This window comes from Microcaecilia unicolor, chromosome 9, assembly GCF_901765095.1.
Source record: "Microcaecilia unicolor chromosome 9, aMicUni1.1, whole genome shotgun sequence".
In the NCBI taxonomy this organism is placed as follows: domain Eukaryota; kingdom Metazoa; phylum Chordata; class Amphibia; order Gymnophiona; family Siphonopidae; genus Microcaecilia; species Microcaecilia unicolor.
In genome coordinates, this window is record NC_044039.1 from 115415196 (window position 1) to 115433575 (window position 18380).

The following is an 18380-nucleotide window of genomic DNA, read 5'->3' on the forward strand; positions in this document are numbered from 1 at the left end:
AGTGGAATCCTCACATGTCCTCGGGGCCTGCATAACAGGAGGCCTCGAGGCAGGTGGAGACCCACTTGAGGCGTCACTGCTCCCAGCACGAGTTGGTCTCACAGTAGCCATTACCTCTCTTCCCGATGTCGATGCTCCCTTCAATATTGACGCCGCCGACCTCAGTACCGATGCAGATGTCGATATCGAAGGACCGGACTGAGCCCCAAAAAGGTTTTCTCGTTGGGTTTCTCGAGATGCTTGGGTCCGTTTCTTCATACGAAGACATAAACTACAAGCGGCTGGGCTATGGTTGGGGCCAAGGCACTGGATACACCAAGCGTGGGTATCGGTACCTGAGATCGTCCGGTTGCACTGAGTACAACACTTGAAGCCGCTGTGTGTCTTCAATGACATGGAAAGAAAAACGGCTTCGGTGAAATCAAAAAACGCGATTGTGCCTAAAATACAGAAAAAGGCACAAAAGGGGAGTACCCGACCGTGCGGCCAAAAGGCTGGCCGCGACAAAAAAGAAAGAAAACTTAAAGTAGGGAAAAAAACTAAAAGGAAATTATGGGAACCTACTTCTTTTTTTTTAATCTTTAAAGAAAAAAAATTATAAATGTTAGTGAACAAATCACAGACAGTGAAGACTCTTCCTGGGCCTGAAGAGGAGCAGAAACGAAAGCTGCCGCACTTCAACGCAGAGAAAGAAAAACTGAAGAAGCACGCTCACGCCACGGGCAGGAAGTCGTCTGCAGTTTGCACGTCAGAAGACTCTGGCAAAGTTTTTTTATATTTTGCTTGCAAAATGCTGTCCGAATCCTGGGCCGACGCGGACGTCGACCCACATGTGAGAACAAGCAGCCTGCTTGTCCTCAGAGAATAATATATTTTTATGCATAGTTTCATTTTATTAAACCATTCTATGTCATTGTCTATAGATTATAAAAGGTTGGATTTACAGATTATACTTTCTTGGCAAAAGATATTGCTGTGCAGGGACTAGAGATCCAAGATGGCCGCGCTCTGTTAAGACGCTGTGACTCACGCTCCTCCAGATTCTAAAATGCCTAAGAGTAGAGGGAGAGTAGTGATCAGAGCCTCCCCGCTATCCCCCTCCTTACCTGGTCCTATGGATCATTTCGTGCGACCACAGGGAGTTGGTCAAAACAGCGGAATGCCTCCAAGTAGGGAATGCCGGCGAAAGGGAGAATTCGGCCTTCCCCGGCTTTGACATCACTTTGAGCCCCGCCATGCGCACTCCTCCTCCCCAACCAATTGGCGCTAGTTCCTTCCTTTCAGAATCGACAGGGTCGCCCCAAGTGGGAAACATGGACCCAGAACAGCGTCGGTCAGAGGTTCTTGTTACAGCTGTGGAATGAATGGAGGGCAGTTTGCCCATGGAATCGCCACGGAATGAGGGGAGAGAAGCTGAGGGAGAAAGCGAGATTCGTAGGCAACACTCTGAAAGGTATGAACTTCCAGCAGAGTTAGTAGTCAAACCAAAAGAAGTGACACTGGATGCATTATGGGACTTAGTGTCAACCCTGGGACATACTTTTATAAAACAGATTAATGAAGTTATACCAAGAGTATAGTCCTTGGAAACTGACTTACAAAAAAAAGAGGAAGAAACTAAGGCTTTGAATGACAAAATTGAAAAAAATGGATCAAAGAATTGTGAAGTTTGAAACAGTACAACCAACTATGATAAAAGATTTGACGAATCTCAGGCAGAGAATGGAGATGTTTGATAATTATACTAAAAACCATAACCTGAGATTTGTTAACTTTCCTAGAGTGTTAAATGTTGCTCCTCTTGAGATGCTGAAACGTTATTTACGTGATGTTTTGAATATACCTGATCAGAACCTTGCCACCATTCTCACAAGTATACTATATACCAGGGACGGACTCTAATCCAGTGACTGAAAATCCAATAGATGTTTCTCTTTTGCTTGAGACTTCTGACACTGAGTTGGCAACTGCAGCTACTTTGGTGGCGACGGTTGCACTATTGCCGGACAAAAATTGGATTATCCGTTTGTTTTTCCGAAATAAGGATAACCCTTTTTTAGGTTTTAAGATATTGCTTTTTCCTGATGTCTCTAAGGAGACAAGGGGACGGAGGAAACAATTTTTGATCCTTAAGCCTGAAATTCTGCACTTGGGGGGGAGGGGGGGTACCTGTTTTTTTAAGATACCCCTGCAAGTGCATAATAAGACTTAGGGAAAAGAAATATGTATTTAACCTGCCCATGTGTCGGCGCTTATAGCCTCAGCAAAAATGGAAAAGCGCCAAGGATAAATAAGACATTAACTCCACTTAACAGAGTTTGTGTTATATTGTTACTATGGTTTTCCTTTTTTTTTTTCTCTCTCCATGTTCTTCCTAACTCTTGGATCTCATTTTATGGACTTGAGTGTTAATTTTTCCTAAAATGTATGTATTCTAACTTTGCTTATTATTACTATAAGTAATTTCCTAGATAACACACACTTTTCTACACAAGATGTTTCTTGTATAATTTACTAAATGAATAAATAAAAAAAGATATTGCTGTGCAAAACCACCACAAGTTGAAAATACACAAAACAACAAGGAAACTACATGGCTTGGTCATTAGATCTCACACTCTACATAACAATCATTTAAAAAAACTATATTGCTCAATCACTTAAAATCAAATTCTATAAGCGCCAAAAAAAACCCCAAAACCCTATGCTACGAGCTACCCTATAAACAGCACTAAAAGTTAGGTGCCATTTATAGAATATGCTTAGCGCCGGGATCGGCACCTAACTTTAGATGCAAGGATTTACACCAAATAAACACTGAATTAGGTGCAGATTCCCCTTACTTTATAACAGAGTGCATACATTTTAGGAACGCTCTTGATCCGCTCATGACCCTCCCATGGCCGCACCTCCTTTATGGAGCCGTAAATAAAATTTACACCCTGATCTCCAAGCCTATAATTGTACACATAAATTGTAATTAATGCCAATTAGTACCGATAATTATTAGCACCCAATCAGTGGTGCTAATTGGCTTATTTAATTATTCTGAGCACCATATATAGAATGTGGGGGTGTCACAGTAGAATTTACAACAAGGAAAATGAAATACATATTTGAATCATTACGATGAGGTTCCACAGGATAGGGGTGTGGACACAGGAGAGGGTATGTGATGAGGAAAGCATGCAGATCATGCCTCAAAGAATTATTTGTGATCACACTGTGTTTGTGTAGGGGTGTGGGGGTCTTTTTGTGTGTATGTGGGTGTGAAAGGAGAGAAGAGGGGAGAGGCAGTTTAATAGCAGCAATTCCCTAAATGCCATGTTTCAACATATCATGATACAGCTTCTTCCATAGAAATGCACTGGGTCATTTTTTTGGGGAGCATTTTTCTCTGAAACTGTTACCCCAATCTGAAAGAAGACACATTGAGCCATGTTTTTCCCCATATCAAATTTGTTTCTGTTCCCTTAAAATGTTCAGAACATTACTTTGCATCCAAACAAATGGACAAACAGACAGAGACATTTTCTGCATCTTAAGGGTAAGAGAACCATGGGTAGTTAAAGGCTTATAATGCTGTAGAGCTAATTGGGGAAGGTTCCAATTGAGCAATAAGCTCCAAAGAAGAATAGGGAAAAACTGGAAAACAGGGATGAGAAAATGACAAGTTACATGCAAAGTTTTACATTTTGTACCTGGAAAAGGAACATCAGTTCGCTGGCTGAGACCAAGGGAAGCCAGCCCTATAATCCACTGCTTAAAATCTCTACTCTACTAAGTAAGAGATATTTGCTTGATGTATTGGAAAATATTCACAAAAATAAATATAACTAGCATTTAGAACTAGCTCAAAGAAAGTTTACCATAAACAAATAAACATGTGTGTCAAAAAGATCAAACACAGCATCATCATACAATGCAGAATAAAGGACAACTAAGTCAGCCAGCACACTGAGAAATACAGGAGCCAACATTTATGCTGTGGACCAATGTTTTTACCTCACATTGAAGTATTCACAAGGGTGGCACTCTGACCTTGGTATGGAGTTTACAGTATTGGATTACAACATAAGTATAGCATTGTATGACGGTTCTATTAGTAATTTGATTTAAGGCTCAGGCTGTGAGTGTTGTTGAAGTAATGCGCACAGCCCATGGGGGAAATCTGAGCCTGTCACTGCTCTTAATGAGCAGCAGGAGGCATAAGTCTTGTGGCTGGTGCATTCTGCTGTTTCCCCCATGAGATACTCCGCCACTACTTGGCCTTTCATAAAAAGTTGTTTTATTTTCCTTGTCTTTCATCAAATTAAAAAGAAAAATAACCAACTCTCTAGATATGTAGTATACTGGTCTATTTACTTTCCCACTACATGAAAGCAAGTCTTCAAAATGACTGGCTCAGACTTTGAGACATTTGAGTGGTATAATTGGTTGAAGGTCTGATGACAAGCAGATTTTCTATCTGCCCAGCTGCAGAGTAAGAATTCAGAAAAGTTTTTCATTCCTGCCTCTGAATAGGCCAATAATCATACTGTGATATACTGTGCAGCATCTCAGATCTATCTTTATAAATGCTTACGGGCACATTGACTTTTCGGAACATCTCAGATCCCCGGCGAGCATCCAGTAAAGCAATGTCTTGTGGAGTGGAGACGATCACAGCACCTGGATAAAGAAAGTCTGTTAAGACTACTGTTCCAGTCAATACAACAAGGCCTACTACATATAACACACCAAAAGATGTGCTTTTGAAAAGCTTCTGAGCTGATATTAAAAGGAATCATTTATTTCTTTCCCAAATACTCGTCAGGAAAACTGATTGTCAATATAGAAACATAGATGCCAACTGGCTACATGCAATATTTTAATTTTTGCTAGCTATTCTGAAACTTGTGGGCCTAAAAGAAAAATGATTTATACAGTTATTTTTGACCTATTTGGAAGTGCAGCATTAGAAGAACATACTACTTTGTTCCTCATTCTTACATTTAAAGGAGCCCCTGTCCTTACACGCACACACAAAGAATATACGTGCCCTAGGCTAAGCACAAATATCACTACATCATGAGACCTCAGTGCCAGAGAACCAACTACCTAGCAAGATAAGAACAGAAAGTGTGCACATTACAAACTAAACCAAATCAGTGTAAACTATTCCTATTAGAGCAATTTGAAATACTTTGGAGAAGAGTGTATGCCCCTGTTACGGTAGTGTTCCCCCTGAAACAGCTTATGCGAAATATGGTCCATGCTGGAGGCTGTAAACAGTGAAGCTAAGTAATTGTTTCCGAGAAATATTTTCTGAATTTTTTTAAAGTAAAAAAACCCAGCAAGGCCACTAGATCCAATGTGGAAAACAAAAATGAAGCAGACCATATGAAGAAAAACAGTCTTTATTAATTCATAAAGGCTCCCAGGATTACAATTGCCTGACAGGACCATGTTTCGTTAAAATCCAGCTGCAGAAAAAACAGATGGTGTAAAACCTCAAACCACCAGAACTGGTCAGAAATATTCCTCCTCCTGTTTTTCTTCTCAAGGTCTGCTTGAATTCTTTTTAAATATGACTTAAAATGTTGGAAATTGATTTTAACAGCTTTTATAAGGGGAACTGTTTTGATTTTTAGGGGCACATCTGAACATTTTATTTAGTTTTTCACCAAGCACAATGATTCAAATTGAGACGTAGAGAGGCCCTTTTACTAAAGTTTACTAAGATCTGGGCTTAACGCACTGTAATGCAGGATTTTACTGCACACAAAATCTAATGTGGCACCTAGTAGGGGCGTTCCCAGCATTTAACTATTCTGGCTATGCATTAATGTTGGTATTAACATGCTGTTAATTTAGAGGCACTTAATTTCTCCTATTTTGCAGGCAGTACATGCCTCTGTGTTAACAGCACATTAACTGGTTAGTGTGCTGTAACTCCAGCGTGTAAACTGCAGAAAGTGCTCCACGGCCATGCTCTGCCCAGTACTACTACTACTACTTAGCATTTCTATAGCGCTGCCAGGGTTACGCAGCGCTGTACAAGTTTAAACATGGGGAAGGACAGTCCCTGCTCAAGACAGCTTACAATCTAAAGGTAACAAACTATGTAGTCAGTGTAGGTATCATGAATGGGGAAGGTGGTTAGGCGCCAAAAGCAAGGGAGAAGAGATGGGCTTTGAGTAAGGACTTGAAAATGGGCAGGGAGGGCGCATGGCGTATGGGCTCGGGAAGTCTGTTCCAGGCATAAGGTGATGCGAGGCAGAAGGGGCGGAGTCTGGAGTAATGCCTCCAAACCAAAAATCCCATTAACAAGCAACTTACCGTGCCCTAATGGAGTTTTTACAGCAAAGATAGGTTTACACATTCTTGTGTTAGCTGATAAAGAGCACAATTAGATATAACTGAAGTGATTTTTTTTGTGGGGTTTGTTTTTGAGTTCAGTATAACAAAAAAGCAAGCACCATCCAAATGCTCTTCCTCTCTAAAGCTGGAATTTCCTGTGGGCGTTTCCATTAGCGGGGAAAGGAAGAGCCCTGCTCAGGTGAGCGATCTTTCGCTCAGCCTGCTGGGACCGTTGACCCCGACGCCACTGCATGCACCCGGAAGTGCTGTACCGACCACCGAAGACAGAGCGGAATCGAAGGAGTGGTGCGCTCCGGAGGTAATCGCGTCGCCAGATACAATCTTAGGGCTGGCTCAGGGAGCCCAGTGAACGCCCGGAATAACAGTGGGGGAAACAGTGGAGGAACCGCCATTAACAACTACACAAGAGGAAATTAGTTCTTGTGTTTTGGCGATGCAGCCTCTGGTTAAACCCCAAGAGGTTTCACTGGAGACAATTTGGACGGCTCTGGAATCTCTTCACAAGGTCTATACCTCATTTATTACTGTCTCCCTGAATAATGCAACGCAGATAAACTCTTTAAAAAGTCAAACTGAAGAGTTTTTGAGAAAGCAAACTGACTTGGAAGGTCAAATAGGAAAAATGTCTCAACAACAAACGTTAACTTCAGGGGATCGAATATTAATTCATAGGAAACTAGAGAATCTTGAAAATCAATCAAAAAACCTGAATGTAAGATTGCTAAATTTTCCAAAGTCTAAATTTATCACTCCAAAGGATATATATGTTTGCAAAATTCTTCAAAGAGGTATTCAAATACCCTGAGCAATCATTACCCCCACTTCAAAAAATTCATTATCTGGAAAAGGGTATGATACATACCTGTAGCAGTTGTTCTCCGAGGACAGCAGGCTGATTGTTCTCACGACTGGGTGACGTCCGCGGCAGCCCCCACCAACCGGAAAGAAGCTTCGCGGGACGGTCGGCACGCAGGACACGCCCACCGCGCATGCGCGGCCGTCTTCCCGCCCGTGCGCGACCGCTCCCGCCAGTTGAATGACTAGCAAAAAGATGAAACACACAACTCCAAAGGGGAGGAGGGAGGGTAGGTGAGAACAATCAGCCTGCTGTCCTCGGAGAACAACTGCTACAGGTATGTATCATACCCTTTCTCCGAGGACAAGCAGGCTGCTTGTTCTCACGACTGGGGTATCCCTAGCTCTCAGGCTCACTCAAAACAATAACCCAGGTCAATTGAACCTCGCAACGGCGAGGGTACAACAGAAATTGACCTACGAAGAACAACTAACTGAGAGTGCAGCCTGACCAGAAGAAATTCGGGTCCTGGAGGGTGGAGTTGGATTTACACCCCAAACAGATTCTGCAGCACCGAGTGCCCGAACCGACTGTCGCGTCGGGTATCCTGCTGGAGGCAGTAATGTGATGTGAATGTGTGGACAGATGACCACGTCGCAGCCTTGCAAATCTCTTCAATAGTGGCTGACTTCAAGTGGGCCACTGACGCTGCCATGGCTCTAACACTATGAGCCGTGACATGACCCTCAAGAGTCAGCCCAGCCTGGGCGTAAGTGAAGGAAATGCAATCTGCTAGCCAATTAGAGATGGTGCGTTTCCCGACAGCGACCCCTAGCCTGTTAGGGTCGAAAGAAATAAACAACTGGGCGGACTGTCTGTTGGGCTGTGTCCGCTCCAAGTAGAAGGCCAATGCTCTCTTGCAGTCCAATGTGTGCAACTGACGTTCAGCAGGGCGGGTATGCGGCCTGGGGAAGAATGTTGGCAAGACAATTGACTGGTTAAGATGGAACTCCGACACCACCTTCGGCAGGAACTTGGGTGAGTGCGGAGCACTACTCTGTTGTGATGAAATTTAGTATATGGAGCATGAGCTACTAGGGCTTGAAGCTCACTGACCCTACGAGCTGAAGTAACTGCCACCAAGAAAATGACCTTCCAGGTCAATACTTCAGATGGCAGGTATTCAGTGGCTCAAAAGGAGGTTTCATCAGCTGGGTGAGGACGACGTTGAGATCCCATGACACAGTAGGAGGCTTGATAGGGGGCTTTGACAAAAGCAAGCCTCTCATGAATCGAACGACTAAAGGCTCACCCAGAGATGGCTTTACCTTCCACACGATAATGGTAAGCACTAATCGCACTAAGGTGATTCCTTACTGAGTTGGTCTTGAGGCCAGACTCTGATAAGTGCAGAAGGTATTCAAGCAGGTTCTGTGCAGGGCAAGAACGAGGTTCTAGGGCCTTGCTCTCACACCAAACGACAAACCTCCTCCACTTGAAAAAGTAACTCTTTTTAGTGGAATCCTTCCTAGAGGCAAGCAAGACCCGGGAGACACCCTCCGACAGACCCAACGCAGCGAAGTCTACGCCCTCAACATCCAGGGCCGTGAGAGCCAGGGATTGAAGGTTGGGGTGCAGCAACGCTCCGTCGTTCTGCGAAATGAGAGTCGGAAAACACTCCAATCTCCACGGTTCTTCGGAGGACAACTCCAGAAGAAGAGGGAACCAGATCTGACGGGGCCAAAAGGGCGCTATCAGAATCATGGTGCCGCGGTCTTGCTTGAGCTTCAGTAAGGTCTTCCCCACCAAAGGTATGGGAGGATAAGCATACAGGAGGCCGGTCCCCCAATGAAGGAGAAAGGCATCCGACGCTAGCCTGCCGTGTGCCTGAAGTCTGGAACAGAACAGAGGCAGCTTGTGGTTGGTCTGAGAGGCGAAAAGATCCACCGAGGGGGTGCCCCACGCTCGGAAGATCTTGCGTACCACTCTGGAATGGAGCGACCACTCGTGCGGGTTGCATGACTCTGCTCAGTCTGTCGGCCAGACTGTTGTTTACGCCTGCCAGGTACGTGGCTTGGAGAAGCATGCCGAACCGACACGCCCAACGCCACATACCGACGGCTTCCTGACACAGGGGGCGAGATCCGGTGCCCCCCTGCTTGTTGACGTAATACATTGCAACCTGATTGTCTGTCCGAATTTGGATAATTTGGCAGGACAGCCGATCTCTGAAAGCCTTCAGTGCGTTCCAGATCGCTCGGAGCTCCAGGAGGTTTGATCTGCAGATCCTTTTCCTGGAGGGACCACAGACCCTGGGTGTGAAGCCCATCGACATGGGCTCCCCACCCCAGGCGAGATGCATCCGTCGTCAGCACTTTCGTGGGCTGCGGAATTTGGAATGGACGTCCCAGGGTCAAATTGGTCCGTATGGTCCACCAGAGCAGTGAAGTGCGGCAACTGGTGGAGAGGCGGATGACATCCTCTAGATTCCCGGTGGCTTGGAACCACTGGGAAGCTAGGGTCCATTGAGCAGATCTCATATGAAGACGAGCCATGGGAGTCACATGAACTGTGGAGGCCATATGACCCAGAAGTCTCAACATCTGCCGAGCTGTGATCTGCTGAGACGCTCTGGTCTGCGAAGCCAGGGCCAAGAGATTGGTGGCCCTCGCTTCGGGAAGGTAGGCCTGAGCCATCTGGGAATTCAGCAGCGCTCCTATGAATTCCAGAGACTGAGTTGGCTGGAGATGGGACTTTGGGTAATTTATCACAAACCCCAGCAGCTCCAGAAGTTGAATAGTGCACTGCATGGACCGGAGGGCTCCTGCCTCCGAGGTGTTCTTGACCAGCCAATCGTCGAGATACGGGAACACGTGCACTCCCAGCTTGCGTAGGTAGGCCGCTACCACCACGAGGCACTTTGTAAACACTCGTGGGGCAGAGGCGAGCCCAAAGGGCAGCACACAATACTGAAAGTGCCGTGCGCCCAGGCGGAATCTGAGATACTGTCTGTGAGCTGGCAGTATCGGGATGTGAGTGTATGCGTCCTTTAAATCCAGGGAACATAGCCAATCGTTTTTCTGAATCATTGGCAGAAGGGTGCCCAAGGAAAGCATCCTGAACTTTTCTTTGACCAGGAATTTGTTCAGGCCTCTCAGGTCTAGGATGGGACGCATCCCCCCTGTTTTCTTTTCCACAAGGAAGTACCTGGAATAGAATCCCTGCCCTTCCTGCCCGGGTGGTACGGGCTCGACCGCATTGGCGCTGAGAAGGGCGGAGAGTTCCTCTGCAAGTACCTGCTTGTGATGGGAGCTGAAAGACTGAGCTCCCGGAGGACAATTTGGAGGCAGGGAGGCCAAATTCAGGGCGTATCCGTACCGCACTATTTGGAGAACCCACTGGTCGGAGGTTATGAGAGGCACCTTTGGTGAAAAAAATTTTACCTCCCTCCGACCGGCAGGTCGTCCGGTACGGACACTTGTAGGGGGCGGCTATGTTCCCATGGATCCAGTCAAAAGCCCGTCCCCGGCTTTTGCTGTGGAGGCGCAGGGGGCTGCTTAGGCGCACCGCTGTTGACGGGAACGAGCGCGCTGGGGCTGTCCCTGTGCCTGACGAGGCCTTCGGGCCGCTGGTTGTACCTACGCTTCGCAAAAGAATAGGGTGCAGCCTGCCGAGCCCGGGAAAAACGCCCGCACCCGCGGGGCGGGTGCTGAAGGCGCCCGGTGGGAGAGCTTGTCGAGAGCGGTTTCCCGCTGATGCAGTTGGTCAACCAATCTGCTCGACCTTCTCGCCAAAAATATTATCCCCCCGGCAAGGGACGTCAGCCAGTCTCTGCTGGGTGCGGTTGTCCAGGTCAGAGGCACGCAGCCATGAGAGCCTGCGCATCACTATACCTTGGGCCGCAGCACGAGATGCCACGTCAAAGGTGTCAAAAATCCCCCTGGACAGGAACTTTCTGCACGCCTTCAGCTGCCTGACCACCTCCTGATAAGGCCTGGACTGCTCCGGCGGGAGCTTATCGACCAGGTCCGCCAGCTGTTGCACATTGGTCCGCATGTGGATGCTCATATAGAGCAGGTAGATTGGATGCGGGTCACGAGCATGGAGGATTGGTAGGCCTTCCTCCCAAATGAGTCCAGAGTGCGAGACTCCCGCCCCGGGGGCGCCGAGGCGGTATCCCTCGAACTCCGTGCCCTCTTGAGAGCAGAATCCACGACCGCTGAGTCATGGGGCAACTGGGGCCGCATGAGCTCTGGGTCAGAGTGGATCCTGTACTGGGACTCTGCTTTCTTGGGAATGGTGGGGTTAGTGAGTGGTCGCACCCAGTTCCGAAGCAGCGTCTCCTTCAGGACATTGTGCAGCGGTACCGTGGAGGCCTCTCTAGGTGGTGATGGATAGTCGAGGACCTCGAGCATCTCGGCCCTCGGCTCTTCCACAGAGACCACGGGAAAGGGAATGCTTATAGACATATCCCGCACAAAGGAGGCAAAAGGAGAGACTCTCAGGAGGTGAGAGCTTCCTCTCCGGTGACGGCGTGGGTGCGAGGGAAGGCCCGTAGACTCCTCTGAGGAGAAATATCTCGGGTCTTCCTCTTCCCCCCACGAGTCCTCATCCTCGGTATCGGACATAGCTCATGTAGCTGAGTCCGGACCGGGCCCGGCTCGACGTCGAGGCACCGAGGCCTCGGTTGTCGTCGAGCGGTGGACTCCCCGAGCCGGCGGGGACGGAGCTCCCTCCATCGACGTCGACGGGGACTCCACCTGCGTGGCGGTCGAGACCGGCACCGCAAGCGGCGGCGGTGTCGACAGCCCCGGCGCCGGGCTAGAGCTCGCCGGCGCCACAGTCATCGGCGCCGGGGGCGCAAGCACCCCCGACGCCGGCACAGCCTGGCGCATCAGCCCTTCCAGGATCCCCGGAAGGATGGCTCTGAGGCACTCGTCCAGGCCCGCTGCCGGGAAAGGCGGTGGGGCCGGTAAGGGTGTCGGTGCCAGAAGCTGCTGGGGCCAGGGAACGGCACCGAGGTGCCGGAACCCCGACGCGTCGGTACCTCCACCACCGACGGAGAATCTCTCCCTCTGCGATGACGCTTCGGCGTCGACTCCCCTTCAGGGTGCACCGAGGGCTCCCGGTGACGGCGCTTCTTGTCCTTTTTCCGGTGCACGTCACCGGCGCCGGAGGGCAATGGAGGAGGAGGAGGTCGATCCCCCTCGGTCTCGAGGTACCGGGTCCGACAGGGTTCGGTCCCGTGGCTCACGAGCTGAGGGAGTGACCGGGGCCGACAGCCCACGCGGCCTCTCAACCCCACTCTCACCGGCGGACCGGCGGGCCGACGGGACCTGTTCTCCTGGGGTCGCTGCCATCGGTGCCGATGTCTCGGGCATCGATACCGGTACCGAAGATCCGGCCTTCGATACCGATGCCGTCGAGGTCGACGTCGAGGGGCCGGCGCAAGTTCCAAAAAGACGGTCCCGCAGAACTTGCCTCGCAACCTGAGTCCGTTTCCGGAGACCGAGACACAGCGCGCACGACTTGAGATTGTGCTCCGGCCCGAGGCACTGGAGGCACCAAGCGTGGGTGTCGGTCCTGCGAGATCGGCCGGCCGCAGCGACCACACTTTTAAATCCACTCGGGACCTTCGAGGACATCGACGGAAAAAATCGCGTCGGCGCAGTCAAAGTCGGCAATGTGGCTAAAATCACACCACGAAAAAACTAGCCGACCGAGCGGCCACTAGGCCGCAATGAGGCGTCCCCGCTGGAAGCGAGGGAAAAAGGGGAGCGCGTGCTCCACACGCGCAGGTCTTTTCTTTTTTTTTTTTTTTTTTAAAAGAAAAATAATAAAAGGAAAATAATTAAATTAACGAAGCGCGATCCGCGTATACGCGATCGCAAGAATCCGGCGGCTGAAGTAGAGAGAGCGCAAAGCACGACTCTCTCCAGGCGCGGAAAAAAAGGAACTGGCGGGAGCGGTCGCGCACGGGCGGGAAGACGGCCGCAGCATGCGCGGATGGGGCGTGTCCTGCGTGTCGACCGCTCCCGCGAAGCTTCTTTCCGGTTGGTGGGGGCTGCCGCGGACGTCACCCAGTCGTGAGAACAAGCAGCCTGCTTGTCCTCGGAGAATGAAAACTACCCCACAACAGGATATTTCTAAATCTAATTCACCTGAGAAGCTGGACTTAACTAATTTACTGGAGCAATCAATGGATAATACAGAGACTAGAGCAACCTTAATTGTAACATTTGTTTTCCTATAAGATAAAGAACCTTTAATGAGACTTTATTTCAAAAATATTCACCCGGATTTTAAAGGAAGCAAGGTCTCTATATTTCCAGATATTGCAAGATGGACACAGCAGAGGCAAAAAAAAATTCCTGGATATGAAACAGGAATCTCTTGCTACTGGGGCGGTCTTCCAGTTACGATTTCCGTGTAAATGTATGTTGATATTCAAGGAGAAAAAAATATATATTCTTTGAACCTGAACAATTGCGGTCCTTCCTTGATACGAAGAGGAACCAGGCTTTAACCCAAACGCCGAGTCCCGAAAAAATTTAGGAACCGCTGCTTGTATTCCTTTAACCTACTTATTGTTATGCTAACTTCCTTTGGCTTATATACCATCTAGAATCTACCATTTTTATTAGTGGACTATAATTCCATTTCTCAAGGCTAATATCTTTGTAATAAGGTTCTTTATACGTTTCTTTTTGATGTTTGAAATGGATGTATCTATTCAAAGAGGTGTATCTTTGTAAGAGATTTAAATATAAATCTGGAATTTTGCCCCATAACCCACCTCTATTCATATCTTCTGGGCATTATCATTTGACATATATTTTAATTCAAGCAACAAGAGAAAAATTCCCCTGGCAGAACAGATATATTTTCTGGGTTTGCATCTTTCTCAGGATATTTTCCAGAGCCCTACCACATGTACAACCATTGCTACACATCTCCCCAAGTCATAATGCAAGTACATCTCAAGATCAATATTTAAAAGCAATTACACAGCTGATGGCGATGCCAACAGTGGTAAAATGTACACTTACCTAATAATTTCTTTTACTTGAATCTTGCTAGACCATCCATACTATTGAGTTATGTACCCTCACCAGCAAATGGAGTGTACCCGTGGCAGGGTTGGATGGAGAACTTCAAATTGGACTTAAGGAGGGTTCAAACTCAGCTGTGGTGTGGATGGCAGAGCTTGTTTGCACACTTCCAAGATCAGCATGCAAGGGGCAGCTGAAGTGGTGGGAGAAGGGGAAATCATTTCTGTGCTGAGAGCTACGGCTCTTGTGGTGGTGGAACTGTTGAAGATCCGCTTGAAAATCCCATCGTGTCTGACGTTGGGCCGAAGGCGGAGCTTGATCGTATGCTTCCAAGATCAGTGTGCAGGGGGCAGCTGAAGCAGCGGGAGTAGGGGGAATCCTTCCTGTGCTGGTAGCCACAGCTCCTGTGGTGGTGGAGCTGTTGAAAATCCGCTTGATCAGCTTTAAACCTGACTCTTTCAGTGCAATTTAACAAGACATGATGAAATACTACTATATCTGTTCAGTTTAAAAATCAATCTTGCTGCTATGTTCTGTCACCTGGAGTCTACTAACATAAAGCTAGCTCTTAAGGTAAATTATGCTTTAAGTATGCTTCCCTTAATGCTTCCAGCTACTTTTTATAAGTCACTGGATGGTATAATTTTGAAGTTTTCTTTGGCGCTGTCAACCGCCATGTATTGCTATGTAGAAGCTATGCAAAATGACTTGGGGGTGCTAATTTGCCTAATTTTATTCATTACAACATCTCCTTTTTGTTGAGACAGGAAGGCCACTGGTTAAATTCACATGTAATTAAAAGTAAGCCAGTTTGGCTATCGCCGGAGGAATCTTTGGTGTCACCTGTTCCCCTAAGGTTCTTAGTGGAAATTGCAGCCTTTTCTATTCAAAAAGAAGCTCAGTATTATCGGTTACTGAGACAGCTTTTCAGCATCTGGAACAGTTACAAACTGCAGGGTTATCTGGAATAATCCTAAAGTATTAATAGGTAATAAGCTGATTCACTGGCCTGTTTGGCAAGCAAAATATATTTGGTTTTTAAAACAATTATTAGTTAAAGATAATTTTAAAACTTTTCAGGTGCTGAAAGAGGAGTTTGGCCTGCCAGATTCACAATTTTATACATGGTATCAGTTGCTGTGGGCCACTCATAGTTTCAAAATAGTCTTAAATTCTTTATCAGATAAATGGTAGAGAGCTAACTTGTTTGAAAAACTGATGGCAGCTTTCTTCAATTTATAAAAGTATTGCAATTGATGTCTGGTAAAGCTTGTGTTGGTACACAAGGAATATGGGAACGAGACTTACAGGATTCTCTGACAATGACAGTTTCTGTGGCTATATGAGCCAAGATCGTAATAGTCAGTGTCATATCATACGCCTCTATTTTCTTTTTAATCATCATCGTTCCCTATGGACTCCAGTTACGTCAAAGAAGTGTGAGACTAAAGTGAATGGCATGTGTTGGTCTAAGTAGTAATTCCATAGGAAAATTGACTCATTTAATTTAGGAATATCCCAATTTGCAAATGCATTAGGCTGATGTCTGGCAGAAGATTACTGCTATTTTACAAATTAATGCTGCTATTTCGTTAAAATTAGTAGTGTGAAAATCGTTGTCCCTTCCTACCCAACTTTCAAAGTCTAATAGATGTCGTTTCGATTTTCTGATAGCAGTTGCTCTTAAGCTTATTATTAATCATGGACAGAAAATGCTGAACTTACTATAAATTTATGGTGGAAATGGATATATTTATTTAGAAAGTACGAGAGGATACTGGAGCAAAAGGTATCAATTAGCCCTACAGGGATTTGAAAGTGGGCATATTTAGATAGTTATATGTCTGTAATCTCCTAAAGGATGTATTTTATGTCATAGAGATAATTGTATGCTCTTGTTTTAATATTTAATTGTATTTTGATTTTATTTGTTTGTTAAAATTAATAAAAGAGAATAAAACTATAAATCAGCACCAGATGCACATGTTAATTTGGCCATTTAAATTGCCTAAATGACCAAGGGTGGCATAGCTATCCATTCAGTAGTGAAATTCAGCCACTGAACAGAAAATTTATGCATTGAACACTGAATGCATGAATACCAGATATATCTTTAAGAAAGATAGGAAATCTGTGTCAATATTCAAAGGGGTTCAATCGAGCAGCAGAAACTGAGCTGGCCAGGCGCCAATATTCAGCGTCACTTTAGTGTTCCCTGAACATTGGCTTTAACCGGCCATTCCCTAACTGACTACATTAGGAGAGGTCCAGGGTGGAATTTGGGTTCAGCTGCTACTTAGCTGGGTAGTGGCAATAGTTTCCTTTTACTAAGTTGCACCGAAACGTGGCCTGCGCTGGTGTAGATGCATGTATTGAACGCGAGCAGGTTCATTTTTCAGCGCACCTGCAAAAAAATGCCTTTTTGGGGGGGGGGGGGGTCAAAAATGGACGTGTGGCAAAATGTAAATTGGTGCGCGTCCATTTTGGGCCTGAGACCTTACCGCCACCCACTTAGCGGTAAGGTCTCATTCGTTAACCAATGCTGATTACCGTCTGGTTAGCATCGCGCGTTGGAAATTTTCCAGTGCACGTAGTGGGCTTGCGTAAAAAAATGAAATTACTGCCTAGGCCATGCAGTAGCCGGGCGGTAGTTCTGAACTGGCGCATGTAGGCGCCTACGCAGCTTAATAAAAGGGCCCCTTAGTCTGCTAACCAGCTAAATAAGCTGATGTTAGGACAGAAAAAGGCTGTCCTAACTGTATCTGCTGAGTTAACCATACACCGGTCTCAATATCAATTGGCGTCCAGTTAATTTCCATGTTGACGCAACAACCCAGATATTCAATGTCAGAGGCCAGACATACCCCGGTACCCCCCCCCCCCCCCCGTTGAACCATCCTCTGCTACCACAATGAATATAATTAGGTCTGCCAGAACGGTTTGGGCAGCTGAAGCCATGGGCTTTCTACTATCCTGTAAAGGATTGCATGTTCCCTCCAAATACTTAATTACCCCAACCTTGTATCCGCTCATGACGGTTTTACACAGACAGAGCAGTAGCAGGATCCTCAATTGGAAAGAAACCCAGTATTCAGTAGATATAGTTTATTAGCATTGGTATCTTACCCAAAAGTCGTACAGGCAAATCAGGCAGTCACATGGTAGAACAGCAATTCACGACACATCTACAGCCTTCTGGGGTCTTCTGTCTTACTGATCTAATATCCTTCAGACTCCCCTTTTTATACCATTTTGACCCTATTCATTTCAATGGACCCTAGCTTTCTCACCAGAGCTCTTGGCCCTTATCAGCTGATAAGAATGACTTCACATATTCCCAAACTCTAAGTATAAACAAATTATGTTTAGGACAACATCTGCGAAGAAATGACTTCACAGGTCATTTTGCCCTCCTCAGCTCCCCCCTGGATGATCTCATCTGGGGTGCAGCTGACCCAGTACTATCTTCATAAAGCCAAAACATCTTCGCTCATGACTTCTCGCAGGTGCCAGTCCCAGCATTGTTGACAAGAGCAGAGTCCCCCCCTCCCTTGTCAGCTCTCTGGGAAGTCACTGCAGTGAAATGTATTTCGTATCAGAGATGATTTTTTATTTTAAAAGGCCTAGCTCTTGGCCTGAGCCATTGGCCTGTATTTCACTGAGAGCAAGTGACAGTATATTTCTACATTACTGAATAAATGGGGTTAACTCAGCTTGCGGCTGTGAGCAGCTTACAAAATGCTCACTGCCATGGCCTGAATACTGACTCCTCTATTACCTGCATATTTTCCACCTTTATCAGTATTCATAAAACTGGCTTATGTGCATGCTTTATCAATTTTTTTGAAAATTTCATAGATGTGTAGATAAGCAAAAAGTGACACTGATAAGAGATTACACAAATTCCGAAAGAAAGGATTTGCAGCTTTACCTGAAATTGGGACGTTTTGTGAGATTGATAATTGTACATCTCCTGTCCCAGGTGGCATGTCAATCACTAGATAGTCCAATTTCCCCCAGTCTACCTGGAAAAGAAATATAAAAGGTATAGAGGTACGTCCAGCCAACCACCATGTCTCTACACTGACCAGGGGACACCTCTGCAAGGCATAAATTGAGTGATGATACCAGTATCAACTATTCAAATACTGCCAAGCTTCACTTAAAAT

General features: G+C 46.4%; 1 protein-coding gene across 2 annotated transcripts in view; it reads right to left on the reverse strand.

Moving 5' to 3' along the window:
- The window catches only part of NUBPL (nucleotide binding protein like), a 149709-nt gene that overhangs the window by 45262 nt on the left and 86067 nt on the right, over nucleotides 1-18380 (reverse strand). For both annotated transcript variants that reach the window (XM_030214497.1, XM_030214496.1), the window contains exons 7-8: nucleotides 18143-18236; nucleotides 4586-4671 (exon numbers count right to left, since the gene is read on the reverse strand). In XM_030214497.1, coding sequence (XP_030070357.1) covers nucleotides 4586-4671; nucleotides 18143-18236 — 180 coding nt within the window. The remainder of the gene's footprint in view (nucleotides 1-4585; nucleotides 4672-18142; nucleotides 18237-18380) is intronic.